The sequence below is a fragment of the Aythya marila genome (assembly GCF_965140915.1).
Source record: "Aythya marila genome assembly, chromosome: 3".
Taxonomy (NCBI): Eukaryota; Metazoa; Chordata; class Aves; order Anseriformes; family Anatidae; genus Aythya; species Aythya marila.
In genome coordinates this window covers 91,261,226-91,286,744 of record NC_139044.1, presented here as the reverse complement: position 1 = coordinate 91,286,744, position 25,519 = coordinate 91,261,226, and the positions used below count along the sequence as shown (strand labels likewise).

At 35.8% G+C, this 25,519-nt stretch overlaps 1 protein-coding gene across 1 annotated transcript in view; it reads right to left on the bottom strand.

The window, feature by feature from the left end:
- Positions 1-25,519, bottom strand: part of EYS (eyes shut homolog) — a gene marked incomplete at its 5' end in the record, with an annotated part of 718,160 nt that overhangs the window by 445,676 nt on the left and 246,965 nt on the right. Inside the window, 3 exons of the mRNA XM_082756672.1 lie at positions 272-471; positions 7,471-7,549; positions 8,073-8,244. Coding sequence (XP_082612798.1) covers positions 272-471; positions 7,471-7,549; positions 8,073-8,244 — 451 coding nt within the window. The remainder of the gene's footprint in view (positions 1-271; positions 472-7,470; positions 7,550-8,072; positions 8,245-25,519) is intronic.

Here is a 25,519-nt window from a genome sequence, read left to right as displayed (position 1 = left end):
GCATTTGCATTAATTTTCTCAATTCTTAAGAGCTTCAATATTAAAAAGTGATGTTTTTCTGAGTTACAAGAAGTCTGAAGTGAAATGTGGCCACATCAGCAAACTGCAATAATTAACTCTGATTATTTTATAACATTTTCAGTCTGCCAAGTCCCTTAAGTGGTATCAAATCCAATTGTGTTCTTAGAGTGCACAGAGCAACACTGCCCTGAAATCTTAGCAAATCGATGTTTATTAACTAGAACAGTTAAATGGCAGTATTCTTACTAACCTGCAGTGAAAAGTTCTTCCAGGACCATCAGCACATACACCTCCATTGTGACACAAAACTGAGCTCAGCATAGGTTCACTGCAAACATCAATATCAACTTCACAGAACTTGCCAGTGTATCCACTCAGGCAAACGCAAACAAATGCATTAACCAAATCTTGACAAGAACCTCCATTAATGCAGGGAACAGATTCACATTCCTGAGGAGAGAAACAACAATGCATTGACTACACAGCTTTAAAGCACATTATTTATTCATTCATGTCTACAGCAAGTGCAAGAAACTGAGTCTGGAGATTAGGAAAGGAATAATAGCCTTTTTAATGTCTGATATGCAAGAGGCTCAAATTTTGGTCATTTTTTTTTATATAGAGATGATTTGATTACTGCTTATACGCACTCTTGAAATTATGCTTGCTCCTCCTGATTAATCTTGCAAGTATGTGATTGCTACTCATGATTCCTTTTAAAATTTAAAACTAAAAAAAAAATAATAAAATTTTAAAGAATGCTTTTAAGTTGTATTTCATACAATTATTCCTTCTTCTGAGTTTTTAAAAGTACAATCACAGTGATAAAAGCTACATTAGTAAGATAATTCTGGACAGAATAAATAACTTGTACTAACCAATGTATACGAGCCCCATTCTACCAAATACTTATTGATAAATGCTAACTAATGATTATCAATTATTGCATAATATTGTAAACAAGAACATGTAGAAGTGTTTATGTGTTCACATAATAACAATTCCCTCTGATAAAGTTAATGCGGAAGTCATCAAATTCAAACCAAGAAAACTAGCCACAAATTACCATTTCTGTAAAATTAGATGGGAGTGTCATTTGTGTGATTTCCAGTGCAAATATGTGGTCTTACCCTTGAGCATATAAACCTACTTTTTGCCTATATCCGAAAGAAGTTTTATTTTGCTGCTGCCACCCAAATAGTACAGCTATACCCAGTATTTTAAAAGGGAATTTATTCTCACAGTACTTAAACTTGAGAAGGTTTGATTTTTTAAGGATATCCAAGGGCACTTAGATTTCATGCAGTTATTGCAGTTGCTTTGACAGAATGTAAATTCAGATACCCACAGGGAATTGTGAGAAAACAACTTATTTCCCTATAAGTTCTCCAGCTGGGTATATATAGGATGATTTATTAGTGAGCTTTACATAAACTAATTGAATTATACATCCCATAGGAAAGTTGGGGATAGTTTTATAGACTGCCAGAACTTCTGAGTCTGAAGTAGCCTTTTGCAATGTTAATTGAATTTGTTGTTGGCAAACATAAGTCATCTTTGTTTTGTTTATACAAAAATCACAATTCACAGTTCAAACTTTCTGGCTTTTTTCTATTCCACTAATTTATTTTAGTCTTCTTAATTTGTATTTACTTACACTGCTCTCTACTTCTATTTTTTTGTCTTTGCTCATTAGCAGAATATATTAATAATCTATCAATTAATGGACCGATGATTTAACTAATTATAATTGAAAAGATGTAATTCACAAAACAGCAAAATCGTCATCAAAAGTTACTAAGTATAATTTCAAAGCTCAAACAAATGTTCACAGCCTTGGCTCAGTATGCCATCAGAGTCATATCAAGTTACAAACTTACTGTAAGACCTTTTTATTTTCTTCTGTGGAATCTATTTTTCTTGTAAAATCTTATAAAATTGCACACAGTAATTAGTTTTTACAATAGCATAAGAAGCACATAGTTTAGTAGATGGGATTACAGTGGAAATCTCCTGGGTTTCTGTTTGTTATAATACATTACACACCTTGGCAAGCATGTCAACAATTTCACTTCTGACTTCCTTTGGAAATCTTGGGTTAATGCCATTTGCTCAGGATGACTCACGTATGCCTTGCTTATGTATTCTGCTTGGTAGTTCCTGAGTACTTGCTTCAAATTCAGCTAGCAAGTGTCAGGTGTGGGAACCTCCCTAGCATCTTCAGTAGTAAGGACCATTCCAAAGAATTCAATGAGCTTCTTTGTGCTATGACCTTATGCTGTTTGAGTGCCTACCTTTAGCCTTTGCCCCAGGCAATCTCACCAGTTCCCAACCTGGCTTCCTGGCTTTGATAAATGTAAAGAGCTTTTTACAAGAATATTCTTTAACAAGGGACATTTCAATTTATTTTTCAGGTTTTTGAACTTTCAGCTAACATTTAAACTAATGTCTTATGAACTTCTCTGTTTTCCTCATTTGGGCAAGCTTTCTGTTTGTTAAAATACGAGTTAAAACCCCTGTGGCAGCCTTCTTAAGTTTCCCATTAATTCATTCAGGGGTTTTAGACCACTTTGTGTTCTTGAATTGTGAAACACATTTTAGCTGGGCTTTTAACGCATTATTTGTTAATAGCCCCTAGGCTGCTTGTAGGTTTCTTGTGGATTTAGTTTTCTCCTCTTAAATCACCTGACAATTACATGCCTCATTTCTACAGAGTCTCCTTTCCTGAAGTCGAATGTCCCTCTGCTATATTTATTTGGCATGCTCTCTCATACTACATTCATATACCTAACTCTGCCACAGTCACTAATAGACAGCAGCTCTGTCATTAACATGTCTTGAGTACGATGTTCGTCTTTTCAGAAGCATACTGCGCATTAGTTCCATTCATATTTAAAAAAAAATTGTCACTCTTCAACAGTTCTCTTTTATACCTGTCAGCATTTCCTAAGCGTCTAGTTTCAAGACTCCCGTATAACAATTTTTATTTTCATTCAATAACCTGATTCCATAATGATAAAGGTGCAATCCATTCTTGTCCAAGTTCCTCCAATTTCAAAAGGTTTTCCATTTTCAAATGTCTTTGAGTTTCTTTTGTCTGCACCATCATATTACTCCTGTACTGGGGCCAAATCTCCATCTGTCTCAGGTCTCATGCAGAACTGGCAGCCTTTTAACAAAAGCTAGAAGCATGTCCCAGACTTCAGTTTGCTGCTCAGCCTGAATTTAAAGATTTAGTAGCACCCTTCCCACACTTTTCTCCATTACTGGTTTTCAACACAGGCCACACGTCTCAGATCCTTCGCGAAGTAATGTCTCTAGACATACTGATAATTTATATCCAAGGCTTCTAGCTGCCTATGTATCTACTATTTGAACAGTCCTATTTTTTAACGTATTTTCTGTTGCTAGAACTTCCTCAATGCAAGAGTATGCTGTGATATAAACTAACAAACTTTTCTTATGTAAGAGATCAGATATCTGCCTGTCAGAGAAGGTCCTAAGGTTTCTGTATTCTATAGAAGCAGAGGGTTTTTATTACTTTGGAGGCAAAACAACTCTGCAATATTCTTGTAGGTCTCATCCATTTCTCTACTTCTCCATTACTCTTTACTGTTCTAATTTCTATTCTGTATTCCTCTATTACATCTCCATTTAAGAGAATCACCAGTTCAGCCTCTCTTACATTAAGAGATCTATTACATTATGTTAGCTCCTTTGAAGAAACTACTTACCTTACTCAACCCTTTTTTATACTAATTAGCAATAACTAGAAAATACTAAATAGCGTAATGAAGTCCAACACATGCACACACTGTAACATCCAGCTTGTGGAGGCTTCTCCCTATGTTCACCAACAGTTGTCCTACAAGTACATGCTACACACATACAAAGAGATCTGAGGAGGCAATCCTTCTCTCTGGCTTACCTATGGTTAGATGGTTAAGAACCAGTCATTAGCCAGTGGAGTATGGACTCACTAATGAAATGCAGATCTCTCTTTCAAAATCAGCTGAACAGCTCTGTAGACTTCGCTCAATATTCACATTTTCATTGACTGTAAGTACACAGACAACTAGCTTTCACAAAGACACCTCAAGTTAGGCAAGCTGAATCCTACTGTTCTTCCCAACTCCAAATCACACATAATTAATAGCTGTCAAGTCTCATGTCTTCTGTGCAATCTGGCAAGTCCTAGTGAATAATTGCTTATCTGCTTGGACTGTCAGAATACTGCTCTGTGTCTCCACATGAACATCAGCTGAGGTGTCTCTGTATACAAAATCAGTTGTTTTTCCTGATTTCCCTATTTTTTTCTATCTTTTATGAAAACAGAGAAAAAAAGATTAGCAAAGTCAGACAAAAGAAAGCAATTGTAGGATGTAGTCCTCACTCCCACCCATCTGTTCTAACTGAATAATCTATTTATTTTCCCACATAGTCTGATCACAACCTTTTACCAGATACAAGCAAGAGCACCTACATGCTGCATATCCTACTGTGTAAGGACACAAAACACTTTTTCTTACCCTTTCTGACAGCATGAGACAGCATTATGACCATGCATTAGCTAAGCATGGAAGAAACATAATTGCCAATGACTGTCACTACCACAAAGCAGCCAAAATAAATTAGAAAGGATGTGTATCAATAATAGTCTAGTATTAGCCATCTGTTTACCTCTGTTGGTAGATTTTTCTCTTTCTTGCATGAATTCTGTGCAACAAAAAATAATGACAACTATAATAGAAATGGAAGTTCCTACATCCATACTACGCATTTCATATGCAAAGGTTAGAGGTTGTAAGTTATAAAGTGTTTATTTTTTTCATGAGGTGTTAGACAATCTGAGAAAGCCTTGAAGTGCATTTCCTTGTGAACTATATTTCAAACATATGTAAAGGATAAAAAAAAAATCCAAGAGGAAAAATACCCTATTATCTCAAAGGAAATATATATAAAAACACAAACATATGGGCTATTTTAATCAGCTTACTTGCTAATCGCCCCTGGCTGCCTGATGCCCACTCATCCGCTCTCTCATTCCCACTCCTAAATGGGACAGGTAGAGAAAATAACATGAAAAATATCATGGGTTGAAGATAAAGACAAGGAGATCACTGATCAATTACTATCATGAGCAAAACTGACTCAGCTTGGAGAAAATATTTAACTTTCTGCCAATTAGAGTAAGATGGTGAGGAAAAAAAACAACAACTAAAAACACCTTCCCTCCAACCCCTTCTTACCAGGCTTAACTTTACACCTTCATTTCCCACTCTTCTACCTCCTCCTCCTCCCACCCTGAGTAGCATGCAGGAAACGAGGCGGGGTATGTTTCCCTCAGGGCTTGTCCACCTTCTGTGATGTGGGGTCCTCCACAGGACTGCAGTGTGGGTATCTGCTTCAGAGTGGTCCCCTCCATGGGCTTTAGGGAAATAACTGTTCCACCGTGACCCTCTCCATAGGCTGCTCTGCTCTGGCACCTGGAGAACCTCGAGCACCTCCTCCTCTTTCTCTAATCTTGGTGTTCTCAGGAACATTTCTCATTTTTTTTTTTCATCGCTCTCTCTGCTGCACTGCTACTTTAACACTTTTAAATTGTATTTCTACAGATGTGTCACCAGCTTGGCTGATGGGCTCATATGTGCCCTGCGGTGGATCCACTGGAGCTGGCTAGAACCATCTGCGTCATTCACAGGGCAACCCCTGGCTTCTGCCACAGAGACCACATCTGCAGCCCCCCCAAAACCAAAAGTAAAACCTTGCTACCTACACTCAATAGAGTTGCATATACCTTAATACAAAGATATACATCAAGAGAAGAAAATAGAATTTACATATTTATTCCTGATTGTTCTTTTTCAAACAAAGAATCTGGCTGATGTTAATCCAGAGAAAAACTATTTTAGAGCACCATTCTAGCATCATTATCTAGATGTGTACACCCCTACACAGTCAGAAAGCCTTGTTGATCTCTGTAAGACTTGGATAGGCATGATATATGTCTGAGCAGGATGAATGCAGTATTAGAGCCTTTAAAAATATGACACCTGCAGCACAGTCTAATCTGGGAAGCACAGTGCATGCAAATAGAATGAAGCCATCACTCTGACAGACTTATCTGTCAAATGTATATGTATATTGTTTCTTCCTCTGAATTTCTAATCTATACATTTTCAAACATATCAGTATGAAATGTGGATATCTTTTGAATATGATTTTATGCAATTGTCTACAGGTCATTTAGTGTCTTATTCTCTCAAAATGGAGGAAAGCTTAAATTATGGATGTTGCCAGAGAAAATATTACCCAAGAGTATGCTGTATTAGCATTGGCAAGAACTGATAATCATATAGATCTGCAATATCATTATCACAATGCACACTCTGCTGAACTGAATTACTTATTTTTTCTTTCTATAATGGAAGTTGGAAGATAGGATTCCAGCTACACTTACTCCTGGTGTGACACCACCATGCATTTTCAACAGCAAAGTTATAGACCACACTTCCTTCATGTAATATAGGGCATTTTAGTTGTCTGATACTTTTTAGCTGTATTTAACATGAATGGTCCCTACACGGATAAATAAGCTAAAAAAAAAAGGTTTAGATAACATTTTCGGATATATTTTTAGCAATTCAGAAGCACAATTTTACAAGTCAGATAGCCCAAAAGGGAGGCAGTCCTCAAGACAGACTTTCTTGTGAGAAGAAATACATTCAAAATGTCCAGATACCGTAATCTGATTAAACTCTGGCACAAAACCTGAAAAAGTCCGAATTAATGTAATACTTCCTCCAAACTGCAGCCAACTGTCTAAGGGCTGTTTATTGTTACACCAGATGCAAAGATCTTCTACAAACTTGTTTGCTGACCACTGGAATCTTCATGGCACAGACATGAATATACACTTACCTTCCTCATGATAACTCAAATACATTCTTTCCCTTAACACGAGGAAACAAATAATGTATTTTATATGCCAGATAATGTATTTTATATGCACGGAATTCTATAATTATATGGAACTTGAAATCCTAAACATAAGTCATGCCAACTTTCCGTATAGAAAATTGCATCTTGGGCTTTAATATTTAACTATACAGTTAAGCTACAGCACATGGGCTTAGCAATGTAAGATAGTTTTATATTACCATACCAAACTGAAAGTATAAATTATTTTCAGAGAATGCTGGCTTAGTTTGCTGTGGCTTTTCAGATTTATTACTCACAGTTTAAAGTTCTTTAGACATTTTCTCAATTTTCTTTTAAATGCAGTTTCATTTGAGTAACAATAATGAGCTTTTCAGAATGGATTTGAAACAACTGAATTTGTCATGCATTTTCAATATACTGACACATTCAGAAGTTATATTCTAAAAGTGAGTTTCGAGTGGCACATTACCCTTTCCCCTATAATTAAAGTAAGATTTGATGACTTACATTAATATTTATCTCACATCTTGTGCTGGTCCATCCTGCTTCACAAGAGCATTGATATCCATCAATGAGATCTATACATCTGAAATACAAAACAGTATTATTCAGATGAAGCTGTCTAATTATAGGTTCAGCATTTACAGTACCATTCTATACATTTTGAATTAGTGGTCTGATGCAAACTTCTGAAATCCATGGAATTTTTCATTAGTTTTCCTAGTTACAGTTTCAAATGTGCCTATTACTGGTGCTAAGGGGTTTTACAAGAATACTGATTCTCGTATTAGAAGACCCCTTCCGATTTCAACCTGTTGGATGTAATAAAGATTTGCTTTTAAGTATATTAAAATCTAATTAATCCACATTTACTGAAAACCAGTTTATGATAATGAACACAAGTAAAAGAGGGACTAAGACAATTTTACAGTGTATTACATTAGCTTTAACAGGCAACATCTGTCATCTTTAAGTGTGATTGTACTCTTATTTTATGGAAGAAAATAATTTAAAAAGTATTTATCACCCTTCTTATGTCATTAAATCTTAAATATTGCTATTTAAGTACATTATCTTGGAGATAATAATAATTAAATAAAAATAGCCACCTTCCATGAAGACAAGGATCTGGCAAGCATTCATTAACATTTATCTCGCAGTTTGTTCCAATGAAACCTCTCCTACAGTGACACGTATAGGAACTGATGTCATCGATGCAACTTCCATTGTTTAGGCAAGGAACAGAAATACATTCATCTATATTTGCTTCACATCTATCACCTGCGTAAAAAACAGAACAGTTACGACTAAGCTCTGAATTCTAAACTCAAAGCAACTAATAGTTTATCTATTCATACTGTATATTCCAGATAAACTGTTTTTATTCACATACATTGTTTCATACATTGTTTTATTCACATTCATTATATTCATCAAGAAAGAGTATCACACTGGAATTAATTATAGGTGCAAATGCTAGAAAGAGTGGTTATAATGTAACACGTTACTTCAATAATGTCTGTAATTGTGGCAAGGCAAGAAGGCTGTGAGGGTCAACTTGCAAGCAGAATAATTAAGTGGAGAAACAAAGTTCAAGAGGATTTTTTTTGTACACAGTTATTAGAAAGATGAATAGCACAGGTTTCCCATAAGAGAAATGCAGAATTAAAATGATATATGTCTTGGTAGCGATCTAACTATAGTATTTATTTTCTCAAACTGTAATTAGAATTCAAGGGCTTTTGGTAAACGATCTTAGACATAAAATTATGTGAAACCTTTATGATGATATCCATTATGGAAGACATGGCGGTATGTTTTTCTGCTTGTTTTCCTGCAAATTAGTGCCACCCAACTTCCATCTGAACCTCTCAAAGTACTTTACGAAGTACTAATTGACAATCAACACATCTCTAGGGATATGTAACCTTGTGTTAGCAAGATCACTATCCTGATTTTTAGGGTGTGTGGGTCAGGTGTACTGTGTGGGAGAGAAGAAGAATGCTTAAGGCAAAAAGTCATCTGCCAGAGCATATGAGTCCTGAAGCCAGAAGTTAAATCAATTCCTCTGGCTCTCCATTTCACAAAACACCTGTATTTACTTAAGTACCTCTGTCTCTACTCAAAAGAGCAACTGCTACTTCATAGCGAATAGTGAATGAAAAGCTCCTATAGCCTTTTCTCATTACTGTGCACCCCAACTGCTGGCAGTTTTTTTTTTTTTTTTTTTTTAAAAGAAAATAATCTATAGCAAGGAGGAAGCAGAGATGCACTAACCTTTTTGTGGTCTATGCGTGAGTATTTAGCAGAAGATCAAAAACAGGAGTTCACAGTACATCTGTTCACACAGCTACAAATAGTGTCTTTAAGATCATGGGAAATGTTTTTGCTTAGTAAAGATTTTAGAGTAATATTCATGTTAATATGAATGTTAGCTATTTACAAGTATTGTACACATTTGAGTTAACAGTTTTTTTCACAATATATACTCAGCTTCTTAAAACGAAAGGAATGAAATAACATCCCAGGTTCTATTTAAAAGTCTGCAGCCACAGCCCCAGGAGCCTTAGAGCACTGCTATCGTGCAGTAGTAGAAAGTACCGAAAAAACTGGACTTGGCAGGTATCCTCAGGTAAATGATCACTCTGAGAGAGGCTGCGGTACATTTCTGTGTTTGAGCAGATCTTGGTGCAGTGGTACTTGCAATATGCTATGCTCTGTGCTGGTACAAATTAGAGGGCAATTCTCTGACATGTTCATCCTCCACCACATGCAAGCATTCAGCAAAAAGCAGCTCTGGATACTCTTGCTCATTTCCAGTGTCAGATTCTCTGACCAGTAGTATCTTACTTGAACTTAATACATATAAGAACTTAAAACTCTCAGAAAAATGGTGTTTTGTGAATACGCTGCCAAAATCTAAATTCAAGAACAGAGAAGACTAATTCTACTACAGAAGATTTAAAATACCAGACATTTTTCCCTGTAAGTTGGCATTAGGAAAGACAATTCTTAATCTGCTTTTTAACAAGCAATGCTTGGAAAGCACTGGCAGGAAGGATGGTAGTACTACACAATAATATACCATGACTTTACTTCATTTGCTGAATTTACTGAATTTAAGTATTTTTGGTAAATAAGCAATTCCAATTTTTGCTCTCATAACCAGCAGCATTGTCACTTTATCATGTTCATATTCCCAATCTTTTCAAAGCTGCTGATAAGAAATGGTATTAGCTTCCTAAGGAAAAAGAAAAAAGAAGAAAAAAAAAAGTCTGTTCTCCTATGAAATCTTATTGGATTTTTAATATACAAAATCAGAGGGAGGACTTATAATGAAGTGGGTAGTATTTAAGTGTACAGACCACTACTATTTTTTGCACTACATGCTCTTACAAAAACAATAGCAGTTATCTTTGGAAACTCATTTTAATAATAATCATGTTACTCAGTAGGTCCAAATCTGTATTTCACGGGTTAAAGTTCTCAGTTCAAATTTACTAATTTGGTTTTGATAATGAGATTTGTGAAAGCATTAATCATCGCAGACATTAGATTTGGTGTTCTTATGAATTTTAAGGCAGACATTTCTGATCTTAAAAAAAACAACAACAACCAAAAAAACCCAGCATCCTAGAATAGTTCTGTTCAATAGCTGTTTATTATTCAAATATTAATTTATTACTCAAAATAGTTTGCTTCATAAATAATCTAAGGTCATTCATTCATACTGCTGACATTTACTGTTGCTATCTTCTATCCTCTCCTTAGGGGTAACATATTCACTGAAGGAAAATAAACCTGACATCAAATAGTTTAAAAAAATAGTATTTTGCTAATAAGATACTTCAATATTAGTTCAGAAATATACCAGTAGCAGATTTCCAAATCACCTAGGTACATTTGATTTGCCTGTTATCAACCTGTTAGAAAGCTGGTTGAGATAGATGGTTGAAACCTTTCATTTGAAGTTGACACATATTGATAGACTGATTCTGAAAGACAGATCAAGGGTTAAAGGTTCATCCTTCATAATACTTCCATATTCAGATGTGCTTCCATTACTGCATAATCTATTCAAAAAGAAAAAAAGTTATAGCTCCTTTAGATGATTAACATCTTGAAATTGAATAGATTCTGTTACGTTATTCTGCTCCTGATCTACCTTTATTTATGCTACATTGATCTACTACCACAATGCCATTGAATTAATTTTTGCTTGAACAGCTCAATGAACGCAATGGCAATGTAGTGAAAATCCATTACTTGATTGTGAGAAAAAAAGACCCAGTGCATAATTTAATGTGTTAATAAATGATTAGAAAAATTATGTTTCAAAAGACAAGATGTACTGGGAAAAAAACATACTTTTCATCTTCCTTTCATTCCTATAACTTGCAGTTATAACCTTAGATAGTTTTGAAAACAGGAATCATTGCAGTGTTCCTTTTATTTTAAACTATTTGCATACTCAGAATTACCAAACTGTGAAGAAATATTCAACATGTATATTGTATGAAGAGATTTTCCTTTCCCATATCATATTTGAAAGTTCATCCTAGATGTAATTTAATATATTTATTAGAAATAATAATGAAAGAGATCATGCCAGTACAAGGCCACAGAATGGCAATCAAATCTGCAACTCTTAGAAGCATTCATTAGGTTAATTCCATTATACTGCACCAACAGTTGTTTGGTTGAATATGAGACAATGAAAAATTGTGATCAAACTGCCAAATTAGAACTAGCCATACTTATTATTAACACCAAGAAATGTTTCTCTGTTATATGGTCTTTTGTCTTTTGCAAAAGCTTGCAGACCTACTCTCAGACAATCAAGTAAAATATTCATAATGAATTAACGAAAAGAAACAACTCAAGAGTAACTACATAAATTGAAGAAAATAACTATTTTTATTATTCTAGACAAGGTGTTTATGCACAATGAAAAACTTTTATAATTATTTTTTTCCTATACACACAATTTTGTTGAAACTACAGCTGACATAATTTATCAACCCACTCCTAAACTTCTATGGGACAGAGAAGGAAAGAGTAGAATTCAGATACTACATTGTTAGGGAAGTCAGTCTAACACATCCCCACTAATGTTAACTAATTAAAAATTAAGAAGATAGTTTAAGGTGTCTATATTCCTTTTATAATGCATAAAGAGAAAACCATTGTCAACGGGTGACCTGTATCATCTGTCTCAGACAGCACTTATCTTGAATTACCTAGAGGTGGCAATGAGTGCACAATGAAACCAAATGGGAGAGTTGGACTAGCTGTTTAGTTTTTAGAGAACTAAAATTCAAGGAAATTAAGCCTGCTCCTATTCTCAGCTGTAAACATCATTATGCATGCAGTGCAGCTTGCTCCACATTTTGTACATTTTATTTTTTTGTGTGTGTTTGTTGTGTATAGGGGTTTTTGGAATATCAGGATGAGCCCTTACACAATATTTAATTAAACGAAGCTTTGTTTTTCAGTCACAGTTCTCCCAGACCTTTGAGTACAGCACAAACTTCACAGTCATCTTCCTTCGTGTCTGCCCCAATACTGTGATACACTGTACAGCACCTTTCAGGCTGACCTCTCCTTAAGACAATGCTAGGCTGCAAGTGGTCTGTAGGGGTATCTCAAGTACAGGCACCAAAATTCCTGAAGTATACATGAACCAATGTTCAGGCTCGGAATATGTGAGGCATGGGTTGTTCAAGCTCACTACTTTCAACTTTGTTGTTGTTGTTTTAGATTCCTTGGAATCCAACAACATAATCACTGCATTTTCTTAATGACTCTTTCTACTCTACAGAGAAATAATTGCATTTGAAATGTCTATTAATAGAAAAAGGAGAAATATTTTGAAGGGTTGAGTTGGACTGTACATAATTTTTATTTTTTTTTAAAGTGCTTTATCCAGACAAACTCACATAAAAAATAAAATAAAATAAAATAAAATAAAATAAAATAAAATAAAATAAAATAAAATAAAATAAAATAAAATAAAATAAAATAAAATAAAATAATAAAATAAACAGGTAAAAATCAGTGATTAAGTGCCACTAATGAAAATCTGGTTATCAGACAAAAACGATAAAAAATGCCTATTACTCTCCAATGGATTTTTTCACTGTGGGAAAAAAATAAAAGGGAAGCTACAGAACTCTAACTTTGTGCTTATGTTTTTTTAAAAAAACAGGTATCATGAGATGTAATTAAGATTAGAGTATGCCAAGAAAGAGTAAATCCGATAGAAGGAACAAAAATGCCTTCTACTGCTATCTCCATATTCTGTCCTTACTAGGAAAGCTTTAGCATTATTAATAGGCAAAATGGACTTTATATTCTTCCAAGTGCTGATGTTTTACACATGGAGTACAAGTCCATTTTGTGCTTTCCACCCGGAAAGGAATTTGTGAGATTTGTTGTGAATACAGACTATAATCATTACAGTGATTACTGGTACAACAGGATTAAAGGTGAAAATGAGTATTTCTCACATAGGAAAGATAATTAAATAAAAATTAAAGAAAGTTATTTTGAAGAATTAGTTCTAACAAAGAGAATTCATAAATAGTAGGAGCTAGTTCAAATGTTCTTGCTAAAGTGCACTCATGGAAAATATATTTGATAGTTTTTATAAAACATAATTTATATTCACATGCTAAAATTTCTTCTTTGAGTTCAGCACCTATATGCTAACTTTGCCTGAACAAATTAGGCCAAATATGTCCCTGGCATTAATCCCTTAGCTTCACTAGAGGAATCCCTTCCATTCTGAATAGACATTATCATGCAGCTATTTCCAAGAGCAATATGTACTAAATTTGTGAAATGTCACTTTATAGACACAGAAAGGTTAGTAATCATTCATAACTTACACAGTCTGTCGTCCTCTTTCAATGTTGACTGTCATTTAATTTGAAACCTGCCTTCTTTTCAATTCTTGTTGGAAGTATGAAAACTTTAGTAAAAATCTTTTGCTGTAGTATAAACATCCAAATATTCTGCAAAGTTGGTGTGAGAGACAGGCTACAATACCACAGAGCTAATATTTGACTTAAAACATTGCCTGCAAGTTCTGTTTCTTAGCTATGATTGTGCCAGGTGTGTTCAGGCACACTGGGATGAAGCTCTTGGAGCTCTGCTTTACAGATTGTACTACAATGACACCACTCACCCAAGAAAAGGGAAAATTACCCCATACGTGCCACATTTGGGTGATTTTTGATACTAATGGTAACCTAGGGACTCCCCAAGGTGTCAGTGTGCTGCAGATGGCAAGGAAATGGCATAGATGTCACAACACAAGAGCATGGAGCAGTAACAGTAACACTACAAAAGGGAGACAGCCCTTCTCCTCCTGCTCCTTCACATTCATCAAGGATCAAAGACTGTCTGATATCTTAATAAAGAAAACTCAACAACCTTCTTCCGATGCCTTTTGTATCTTCAACACACTTTGCTAACTGGAGATGCCTCTCCCTTTCATGTTTCTTGCACCTTGTTTGCAGCATTCCTTATCTACATCCTAATGAAGAGATTATCACATCTTCCATCTACACTTTCAGGTTTTCAGCTGTAAACCCAAGTAAGAAAATACCCTTTTCTGTCTTCAAGGATTTTCCCACCAACTTCTCAACCAAATTAGAATCTTTCCATCTTCTGATCACTGGGTATTTAGTCTCAGCCCTCTGATTAAAAATAAATAAATAAATAATTTTTGCATTCCTTATCCCAGAAACACATTCTCCCAATATCCAATTGATTTTTTACGAACTGTAGTGTACTCAACTGAAAAATCAGACACTAGACTAGATCCCATAAGCATTTCAGGATAGTAAAGGAGGAAGACAGAAATAACTGTGATCTTCAAAGTACTTTTTTGAAAACTCTCCTAGCTGCAGAACTTGAGCTTTTCAAGACCATCTGCCTTTCAACAGAATAGGGCTGCAAGCTGACATTGTGAACATGTCAATGGACCATACAATAAACACCACTGACTTACACGCAATCTCTGTCAAGCAGAAGCATTTCCTAAGCCTACATCCTAGTACTAACAGCCTTAATGTTTTTTCTGTGTATTTTTGCATTTTGACTATAACTTATGACTGATGTGTTCACGCCCTGAAAATCCAAGTTTTGTAGCCTATGCAAGTTTCTATTTCACTTAAAACCATTCGGCTTTTTGGCTTCATTACTTTAAGATGCTTTTACAGTTCCTTTATACAATATGAACATAAATTTGCAAAGGTTCAATTTCTTAGACAGTAAAGAACATTTTTAGAAAAAAAATCCTGTGATCATCTCCAGATTCTCTGTCCTGGTAACTAACCTTGGCATTTTTATAACCTTTTGTACTCAGATGTTGTGGCTGTGTGTTACATTTCTGAGAGTAAAAATATTTTCATTTTTGAAACAATAGCATATATCCTGGTTTGTTTTTTTCGTATTAGACATGTAAGAAGACATATAAAAGCATATACAAATACACCCCAAAATTTATATACTAAAAATAAAAATATTTGATTTTTAGGGCTACAAACTGAGGAAGATGCTAACTTATAGACCTGTTCGTTTCTTTTTTTTATGAGATGGTAACGAGATTTGAGTGCTGTTTCAGGAGATCAAAAATTTAGGTTATTGATTTATAGTAAGTGGCTGTGTTTTAGTGCAGAGAAGAGGAAGAAAAACAAAATCTTGTACATAAATAAAGCCAAAAACGTACTACTAGGAAAAGAAAAACAAATGCATGCGAAGAAACAATTGGCTGCTGAGGGCACACCTGAAAACTGAATGGGATGGTAAACTAGCACACTATACTAATTTACATATGATGTTGAAAAAGATGTAAAGAAACAGCTCTTCACCGAGAGGGTGGCTGTGCCATGGAACAGGCTCCCCAGTGAGTGGGTCACAGCACTGAGCCTTATGGAATTCAAAAAGCATTTGGACAATGTGCTCAGTTTGATTTTTGGGTGGTCCTGTGTGGAGACATGATGATCCATGCGGGCCCCTTTCAACTCAGGAAATTCTATGATTCTACAGTCAAGAACAACCGTGTTTTGCTTTATTTTTTTTTCCTTTTTTTTTTTTCCTTCAGTTGTGGATTCCAACCCAATACCCTTTTTTTTTTTTTTTTTTTTTCCTTTCTTATCCACCTGTCTTTATCTCAACTTACAAGTTTTGCAAGTTTTTCCCTTCTGATTCTCTTCCTCTCATCCAGCTGGGGATGAAGAAGCAAATGAGTGGCTGTGTGGTGCTTAGCTTCCTACCGGGGTTAAACCACAAGAAACTGTAAACAATTATAAATCATCAACAGAAGTTGTGAAAGGACATTAGAATATGTCCCTATATATGTATACGACTTAACATTGGTAGTTATTCCAGCTTTCAAGATCTTATTCCGGACAGAGATAGGAAACATATTCAAATATCTTCTCCTTCTTGACCATGATCAAGAATTATCAGTGTTCATTCTTAGCTTTTTGCCGAAGAGAAAAAAAATAACAAAAAAAAAAAAGAAAGTAATAGAGAGAAAAAAGATGTATCAGCTGAGTTATCTGAGATCAAAAGCAATGTGAAGACAAACTGGTATAGGGAAATTTATATTCTATAGCGTTGCATAATTAAAGCAAGAACAAGCTGGGATGAGTACTGGGTGGAAAATTCAGATATTTTACCAATTATAGGAAGATGCTGCAGATAGATTTTGAAACAGTATGATCTGACGTTAAAGCACCTATAATTTCCACCAGCTATAATTTTATTCCCACTGCTTTTTAAATAGTTGCTGTAATAAATACATTTACTAAATACACACATAAGTACAAAACCACATTGCAAAATAAATGCTTTAGTCTCCTTGGAAGACATTTTCCAGCAGAAAGTCTTCCATCTCCAATCCAACAAATTAACTTTTGATACCATATACACCAATCATCATATTCTAAAACCACTATCTAACAAATCTAAAACATGTTTCATCTTAAAATTAGTAGCTGACAGCGAAGAACTAATGCTCATTGTGTCACAGGGACATTAATTTTGTGAACGGCACAATGTGTTTTCAACATCATTTTTGTATTGCCTCATCCACCCCATTTTGAGTAAATAAACTGTAACAAACATTTTCTATGTATGCAGCAAGAAAAACTAGCACTGATAAGGCTGCTGAGCCTGATTTTGTTGATGTCATCTTAAGGAAGATTTAGTATAGCTTAGTGACTAATACCAGAGATTTAGATTTTCTATTTCTGTTGTATTTTGTTGTGTTAGTAATAGATTTATTTCAGGGATTTGTTAATAGATTTATTTCAGGGAAATATTTCACCTTCCTTACATTGAGTGAAGTTAAATTTCAGGGAATTATTTCACCTTCCTTACATTGAGTGAAGTTAAATTGCTGCTGACTGCAGAAAATTTGCATGGTTGCAAACTATTTTTATTTTAGACAAATTTGATACCCATTCAGGGTGGAAAAGTGAAAAGAACTTTACAAGATAATATTAGACAACAGGAAACACCATAATTAATATTAATACAGATTAATTTGCTTGGTCTGAAACATTTAAGACATTATTTGTTCTGTTAAATATCAACTTCAGATCTGCGATAATCATGCATGGCGTTTGAAGACTATATATATACATTTAATTTTAACGTGAATGCACAAAACACATAGATTAAATACAAACTGGCAGCATACACTGCCTCGTTATTTAGCTATCTGAACTCCAGACCGGAGCATCAGGAGAAGCAATCTACCTCAGGCAATTCCTTCTTGGCTTTTTGTACTGCCTAGACAGAGAGACCATCAGGGCAAGCATCTGATCTTAGTGATCTGAACACCTTCTACTTTTCAGTAGAAGTAAGTACGTCTTGTGAAGTGGCACAGATTTAAACAGTAATGACCTTGTGATAGGCGAAAAGGAAAAAAAGCCCGACACCTTGCTCCTATCCATTTGTGTCCAGGTACACCAAGGGCTGCTGTTTACCAGGCCGTGGCTGCTGGTGGTGGTGAGATGGATGCCCACAGCTGGAGCCAAAGCAGGGCTTCAGCATCCACTGGGCTTGAACCAGCAAAACCCAGCTCAGGCCATGGCCAGGCTGAACACCTGCACTGCAGGGCTAGCAGAAAGCTGGGACCTCCTCCAGAAAGGGCAGAAATCATACTTATTGCACTACAAAATGACTAAAAAATAGCTGGACCTAGAGATACCACAATTGAGAATTAAGATTCAGTTCATGTATAACAAACCGAAAGGGATGAAGAACAAGATAAATCTGCAGACAGTACAAGTAAAATCTCTTAATTCTTGTCTCAATTGGAAACATTATGGCACATAGAAAACATCATGAGCAAAATGTCACAGTTGTCAATATTGCTAGAGTAGGTCACACTGTAGATGAGCAGGATGCAAATATCAATTCAATATTTATGACATTTTAAAATGATTTTAAGAACATGGGTTTTCGTACCATCAATCCCTTTACTAAAATTAATGAAAAACTTTTAAAACTAAAAGGTAACTAAAAAAAATTTAACCGTAAGACTGAAATTTCTAAGAAGCAAAGTGTCTGTCATTAGAACTAATACAGTTCAATATGGGGAAAAAAATCCATAGTGAACTGTATTAGTGTACTGTATTGAATATATACTGTATCTAGTTGTGTATGTATAACTCATATAAACAGACACATACAGTCTTACAGAGAAATGCCCATGTTTGCAGGCACTGTTTACAAGCCATCTTAATTTTAACACTGTAACACAAAATACAGCACAAAATAAAACCAAGTAATGGAAAATTGGAGAGCTTTGCCATCTATGTGGTAAAGGTATCAAAAAAGGACTTTCACTCTGAAACAATAAGAGTATAGTTTGGTGTAAAAGAAATTATATTCACATTTATTTCCTTATCACTCTGTAACATGAATGCCTCCAGAATATACTAATATTACAAATATTATTACAGCTTTTGATTTTCATCTCTACTAGGCTTATTTTATGCAGTCTGTTAATATTCCTATTAAAAACTGAAGTACTTACATGTTTTCAGACTCAGGTGAAAATAAAAGAGTACACATTAAGGCTAAAAACTCAATGTCTTTCTCTTCTTGGGACACAAGGAATCACAGTCACTACTGCTAACATAATGTAATATTCACGTTACAGTTTAAATGTGCCATCAGGAATGAGAACAATGCTGTCCTTGGAGGCTCTCCAGACCTAACAAGACAAAGCCCTGAGCTCCTTGGTCTGGCCCCATGGCTAACACTGCGTTCAGGAAGAGTTTGGGCTAAAGAGCTCACAAGGTCTCTTCCAGACTGAATTGTTCTTATTCAAGAATGAAACTGCTCCAGTAACCTGACCTGGAAGCTTGGTAAACAGCAAAATGCACGGGATCAAAAGTATGTAATGGGTCATGGAAACAGATGACAATGCAGCGAGAATTTGAGCACAGTTGTATGCAAAATTACTTGGGAAATGCATCAATTTCATTGCAAGCTTATCATTTTCAAACTTAATATGCGATTTAATAATACTACCTGGTCAAATTCAACTCTCCTCAAAATCCCAGAAGAAAGTAAATGAAGACAGTAAGGTGCTTTTATTCCTTTTGAGATAGGCGCTAATCACACACTGAGACTCCATGCAGGCAAGCAAGAAGTACAGATCCTTGGAAACAATAACAGGAAATAATCTCAAGTACCGTCAAGAAAATGTAGTATTTAAAAAATAGGTATGCCTTTAATAGTGTATTTGGACAATGAAATTTGGTTAATTTAAGTACTGCAGAACACCTTTGTGACATCTTATGTCAAATGAGATTTTTGCAATTCAGAACTGCATTTTAGGGTGACTGAAGGGAAGTAAAACAGATCCAAGTCATGTAACGAGTGAGACCCAGAGAGCTGCTACTTATCTGAATCCTACTGAGATTAAGACAGTTTGCTGGCAAAGACAGCTTTAAAGAACCTAACAGATCCATGAAGCTATCACTGCCATGCTGTTCAGAAACATGAAGAAGCACAACTTCGCATTAACTGTTCTAACACACAGCACATTGAGTTCTGCTAAGTGAAACACTCAGTAGTCATTGCTTTAGTTATTTATTGCTGTGACTGATTGAAACATCCACAAACTTTTAAATTATGTATTTTTTTTATCTAAACTCTTCCCAGTCACGGCATTTTCTGAGTTCCAAGCAAAAAGAAAAAAAAAAAAGAACACCATCACAAATCACTATTAAGATATTATTTCCTTTGTAACATCTTATAGAAATATTATAATAATCTAATATAGTAGATTTAGACTTTAAGTACATTTACAACTTATAGAAAGCTCAAAGACATATTGCAGAATCACAGAAGAATAGACACATTGTAATGCATAATGTTCCTCTGTGGTGTCAGCATTAAAGCTGCTTAAAAGTTCCTTTTTTCATAGTATCTGTAGCAGAGCAATTTGTGTGGAAATTGAGATTTCAATCCCCTGGGCCTTGCTAACTCTTACAGAATAGAAACTCCTTTAGCACATTCGCAGTAGTATACTTGAATACATTCAAAGACCCCTGCAAAGTTAGACTTGCTGAGAAGTACAGCAACTTCCCTAGCTAGGAGTAACAGCTGTATTACCGTACAGCTCAATCTCAACAGCTGCATCAGGATTTTTCAAATTTGTTTTGGGTATAATGCAAAGCACTGATTTTGGCTCCAGAAACCCTAGATAATTTAAATTCTCACCTAATAGCCTACCATAACAGATAAGATCTGATCATTTGACCACAAGCTCTCAGATATTCTCACTGCATAGGACTAGCCCTTAAATTGTGCATCTCAAGCAGCTCCAACAATTTTCAGGGAAGGAAAATTATCTGCTTCATCTCCTTTACCCTGAAACACTGATCAGATAGATTATATTATTGTAAGATAAATTAAGATATGATTTTCACTTTGTTTAGCTGGGGACATCACTAATCCCGCAGATTATACATAGCTTTCTGATAACAAGAACCCCTTATACATAGACAAGCAAAATTTGGGCTCAGACATGGAATTAAATTATGGAAGGTCAGCTCAGGCCTCAGCAAAAGGCTTCATCATTACAGTTAAGCTAATTTAAATGACCTTGCACTTGTTGAGGAATAAGGTTCATGCACAGATACGTACTTGCAAAAGGTGCCATGTAACAAGTTATTTCTGTACTAACTAGTAGCATATAAGCAAGTACATTTAAGTATTCTACTTGGCAGCCTCAGCAAAATCCTTAACTTTGAGGCAACCAACCTTTCCATGAAATCCACAAGGGAGGAAAGGTACCCAAGGACTTTAGAAGCCTGTAAAATGAGGAAGGAGCACATGTCTAGGTAGTATAATGAAGTAGTGTTATAGTCCCTATGAAATATGTGCAAAGCAGTAGCTCTGGAAGGTCAAAAGCACTTTAGCCATGTTAGTATGGCATTATATCTGGCTTTACTGCCATGCCTCTCAAGAGAATAAATTAGACGGGCTGACACCATGCTGATGCAGTTAATTTTTTTTTTACATTCAGTCTAGCTGGGAAATCTTGACCTGTGATGTACATACAGTATGTTCATTTTTGTCAGCTAAATTAATCTAAGCCATCACCTCCCCCTGTTTTCACTAAAGAATTATAAAACTATTTCCAAGTATTTCTAAATGTGCTTGATATGTAGCAATAATTTTTAAGATAAACTGACAGAATGCACCCATGGCATATACTGTACTGAATATTTTTTATTGAAAATCTTTTTTTTTTCCTACTTAGTATAAATAATTAATAATTGATACACCAGCTACAGACAGACAATATGGGAGAGAAGGCATCACCATAATCTTACATTATGTGTAAGAATCAGATCCAAGACTTTGTTCTGGTCAATATGCAGCGATGTACGAAAAAATAGTATTTCGTGCAGAGGTGATTCTGAACTCTTTAATAATACTGTTGCTGCAGTCAGTGGCCTCTACAAAGGTGCAGCAAACGTGGACAAAAATCTGAGAGAATCAAACTGAGATTTTCTCAAAGTCAATGATTGCTTTAGGCAGTGGGTACAATGAAAAATGGGTGTAGGTCCTAAAATGTACTTGACTGCATGAGCACAGTGTCCTTCTTATGAGTATAATGTGGTGCCTTCTACATAGATAGTTTTCGTAAATAAAGCATTGCTTCTCCTCAGCAGTCAAAAATAAGAAGCAGAGATTGTTCTATTCCTCCTTTACTCATATGAATTGAGAAAGAAGATGGTTCTGTTTGAAGATCAATAGTAACTAACTATACAGCACATTGATGAAATTGCCTTAGAATTACTATACAAAATACATACACAAATTGTACAGTAATGAGCATGAAGAACAAACACTTCACATTTAGATATTCATTGCCAAAAGACAAGGATTTTCCTCCCTAAAGGCAGAGATCTGTAACCCAAAACAATTATATTTTACTAAGCAAGGAGAGTGTACTGTCATCCAAGTTTCTAATCACCAGATTCAATCTGTATACACAGCAAGAGTTGCTGCTGCCAAGCACTCATTATGAATGGACTGTAGCATCACATATTTTGAACATAATCCATAGAAAAAAGTAGGTAGTTATTGACTTTATCTCCTTGATGACCTTAAGGAGTCTCCTTAAGAGTTTGCATGCACTACAGAGACTTTGTTCCTTACAATTGGGATTCTCAGCTGTTCAGTAACTTCCCTGCTTTGAAACTGAAAATATGGACCAGTCTATCTTCCCCTTCTGCTGAAGCTGTGACTATAAGACTTGGAATAAAATTGTCAAAAGGTGACAACCCCAAACTGGCTTTGTGTGGCTAAAAGTTGGACACTAATTTAACCATGGGTGCCTGGTTTCCATTCTGGACCAAAGAACACAGACCACTGGGCCAAGCATACAAAGCCTGTATCAACTCATATAATTCAATACCTGATGGGCGGCATTTGAGGGCACTGAGAAAACTGGCTTATAACCTTGGAAAGCTTTCTGTTGTCTGAAAATTTATGGAAATTGGGGAAGGTTCTGAAAAGCCATAGAAACTGAGGGAGATCACCAGGGAAGGACAAACATGGCACTCATTTCTGCTTCAAATTCCCATTTTGCATCTCGGTTGGGTGTTCCCTATTCAACCTTGCCATGCATTCTCGACAACTCTTTTCCTCAACCATGGATGAGCAGAAATTTGAACAAAGCTGCCACCAGTCTCACGTTTGATCAGTTAAGGGATGGCTTAAGACTTTAGTTAGCACTAAGGTCCCTTTCAGGGCAAAAATGTTTATGTCTTTTATGATCTTGGCTCTTGGGATTTGTTTATCCAATGAGAGCTTAAGAGGGAGGAGGGGACACAGCACTTCAAGCCAAATGCTACGTAAGGTTACACAGTACTCTTGTATGTTCCTCTTGGCCCAGGAAATCTGCCAAATAGCATTGAAGCTCAGCAAGTGCAACAAAAAGTACCCTCACCTTTCCTTACAAAGCAGTTTAACATATAACACGGACATTCCAGCACTTCTGAGGAGAATGGACAAAGTGAATTTGTCACTTCAAGATGGAGTGTTCACTGAACTTGAAATTCCCAGTACTGATGTGAATGCTCTAATTATTAAAGACAGACCCCACTACCTACACACTGAGTGAAGAATTTCACAGTGTACATGTGAAATTTCTTCTCAGCACACCAATCACTTTTGGCCTTTCTCTCTACTCAAGCTGCATCTTGCTTTGGCATCTCAGGGAGCCAAGAGATTCCTCCTCTCAGAGGAATGACTATAAATACACAGTCATTGTCTTGGTACTGTAGTTGCTCTTCTTCTGTACATCAATAGCAGGGAGTAAAGACAGAGGTCTGAGGACAGCAGATGCAAGCACTGCCAGCTGGCTGGCAGCAGGAATATGCAGAAGTAGCTGGGAAGGTCAGAAAGATAAACCCAACTTTTCTTCCTTTTCACTGCTAGGTTTGTGGGACTTTTCTGTTAGGTCAGCCCACCGTATAAAAAGCAGAGCAGAATTATTTATTGTCATGCAGAGAAGATGAACAGGCAGTTTTGTGGCCCAGGATAAGGAAAGTTGGAGTTCAGACTTGGTATTATAGAAAAAATACATGATGAGGTAAATTTTAAAACAAGGTTTTGAGTTGGTTTGACATAAAACTTAAATATATCCTTAGTCACTTGCAAGTGGCAGTTTGTACTGATGTCATACAGAAAATATGACTATAAAGGGTAAGCCTGCGATTAAGAGACTAGCCATTCAAGGAATAAGTACTGTGCTCTGCAGAAACGATGAGTGAACTTTCACAGCAACAAGTGGTACTTCGCCATTTTTAGGCAATTTTTAAATCACACGTCCAATAATCATCTGTTTAGATCAGAATTTTGAATTTATATACCTGTTTTATACATCTCACATTTTAGTCACTGAAATCTTACTTTTTGTATTGGATGTGGGTACCAAGCTGTCTGTAGTGTGGGAGCTGCTGGGGTGGAAAATGTAAGGAGAAGCTGGGGCTACCCTGTGCTAGACACAACTGATCCCAGCCGGCTCCATCAGCCAAGCTGACAGTGCCTCTGCGAAAGTGCATGTGAGAAAAAGGAAAAGGCTGCACAGGCAGAGTGAGTACTGAGGGGAAAAAGTGTAAGAAACAATTCTGTGAACACCAAGGTCAGAGAAGGAGGGAGAGGAGGTGCTCCAGGCACCAGAGCAGACATTCTTCCACAGTCCATGCAGGAGACCATAGTAGAGCAGGGAAGGACTGCCGTCACAGCAGAAGACCCATGCAAGAGAAAAGCGTGAGGAGTAGGTAACAGCAGAGAGGAACTGTTATGAATGGACTACAACCCACCATTACTCTGTACTGCTTGAGGAGGGCAAAGTAGGAGTCAGGAAATGATATTGAGCCAGTGAAGAAGTACGGGGTAGAAGAAAGCTGTTGTTTTAATTTCTTTGCTTCTCACCATCCAAAAATCTATTTTAATTGGCAATAAAAACAATTTTGCTTAAGTTGGATCCATTCTGCCCTTGATGGTAACTGGTAAGTCTCCCTGTCTTTACCTTGACCCATGAGCTTTTTCGCCTTATTTTCTTCCCTGTCTTGTTGAGAAGTGAAGTGAGAGCAGCTGGGTGGATATCTCGCAGCTGGTGACTAAATGATTCTTAGAATTATTCTAATAGCTGAAAGTATTTACTTAACCTCAAGATTAAATACATATATATATATATATATAAAAGAAAATAAAGACTTAAGAACTAGCAAATATGTCAATGAATGCAGTAAAAACTTTTGCTAGTCATAGAATCCTTTCAAAAGAAGCAATTAGGCATCACCCCCAAAAATTCTTTACTCAAAACAGTTGTATTCTAATTAGATTCATTCTGCATCAGACTTGGTGACCCTGACACTTATAGTTTATACTTCAATATAAAATGATTTTTCATGAACATGAAAAATATTTCATTTGAGGCATGTCTGAATCATCTGGATTGCACTTTGACATAAGGTTGTTTGGATGGTAAGATTTA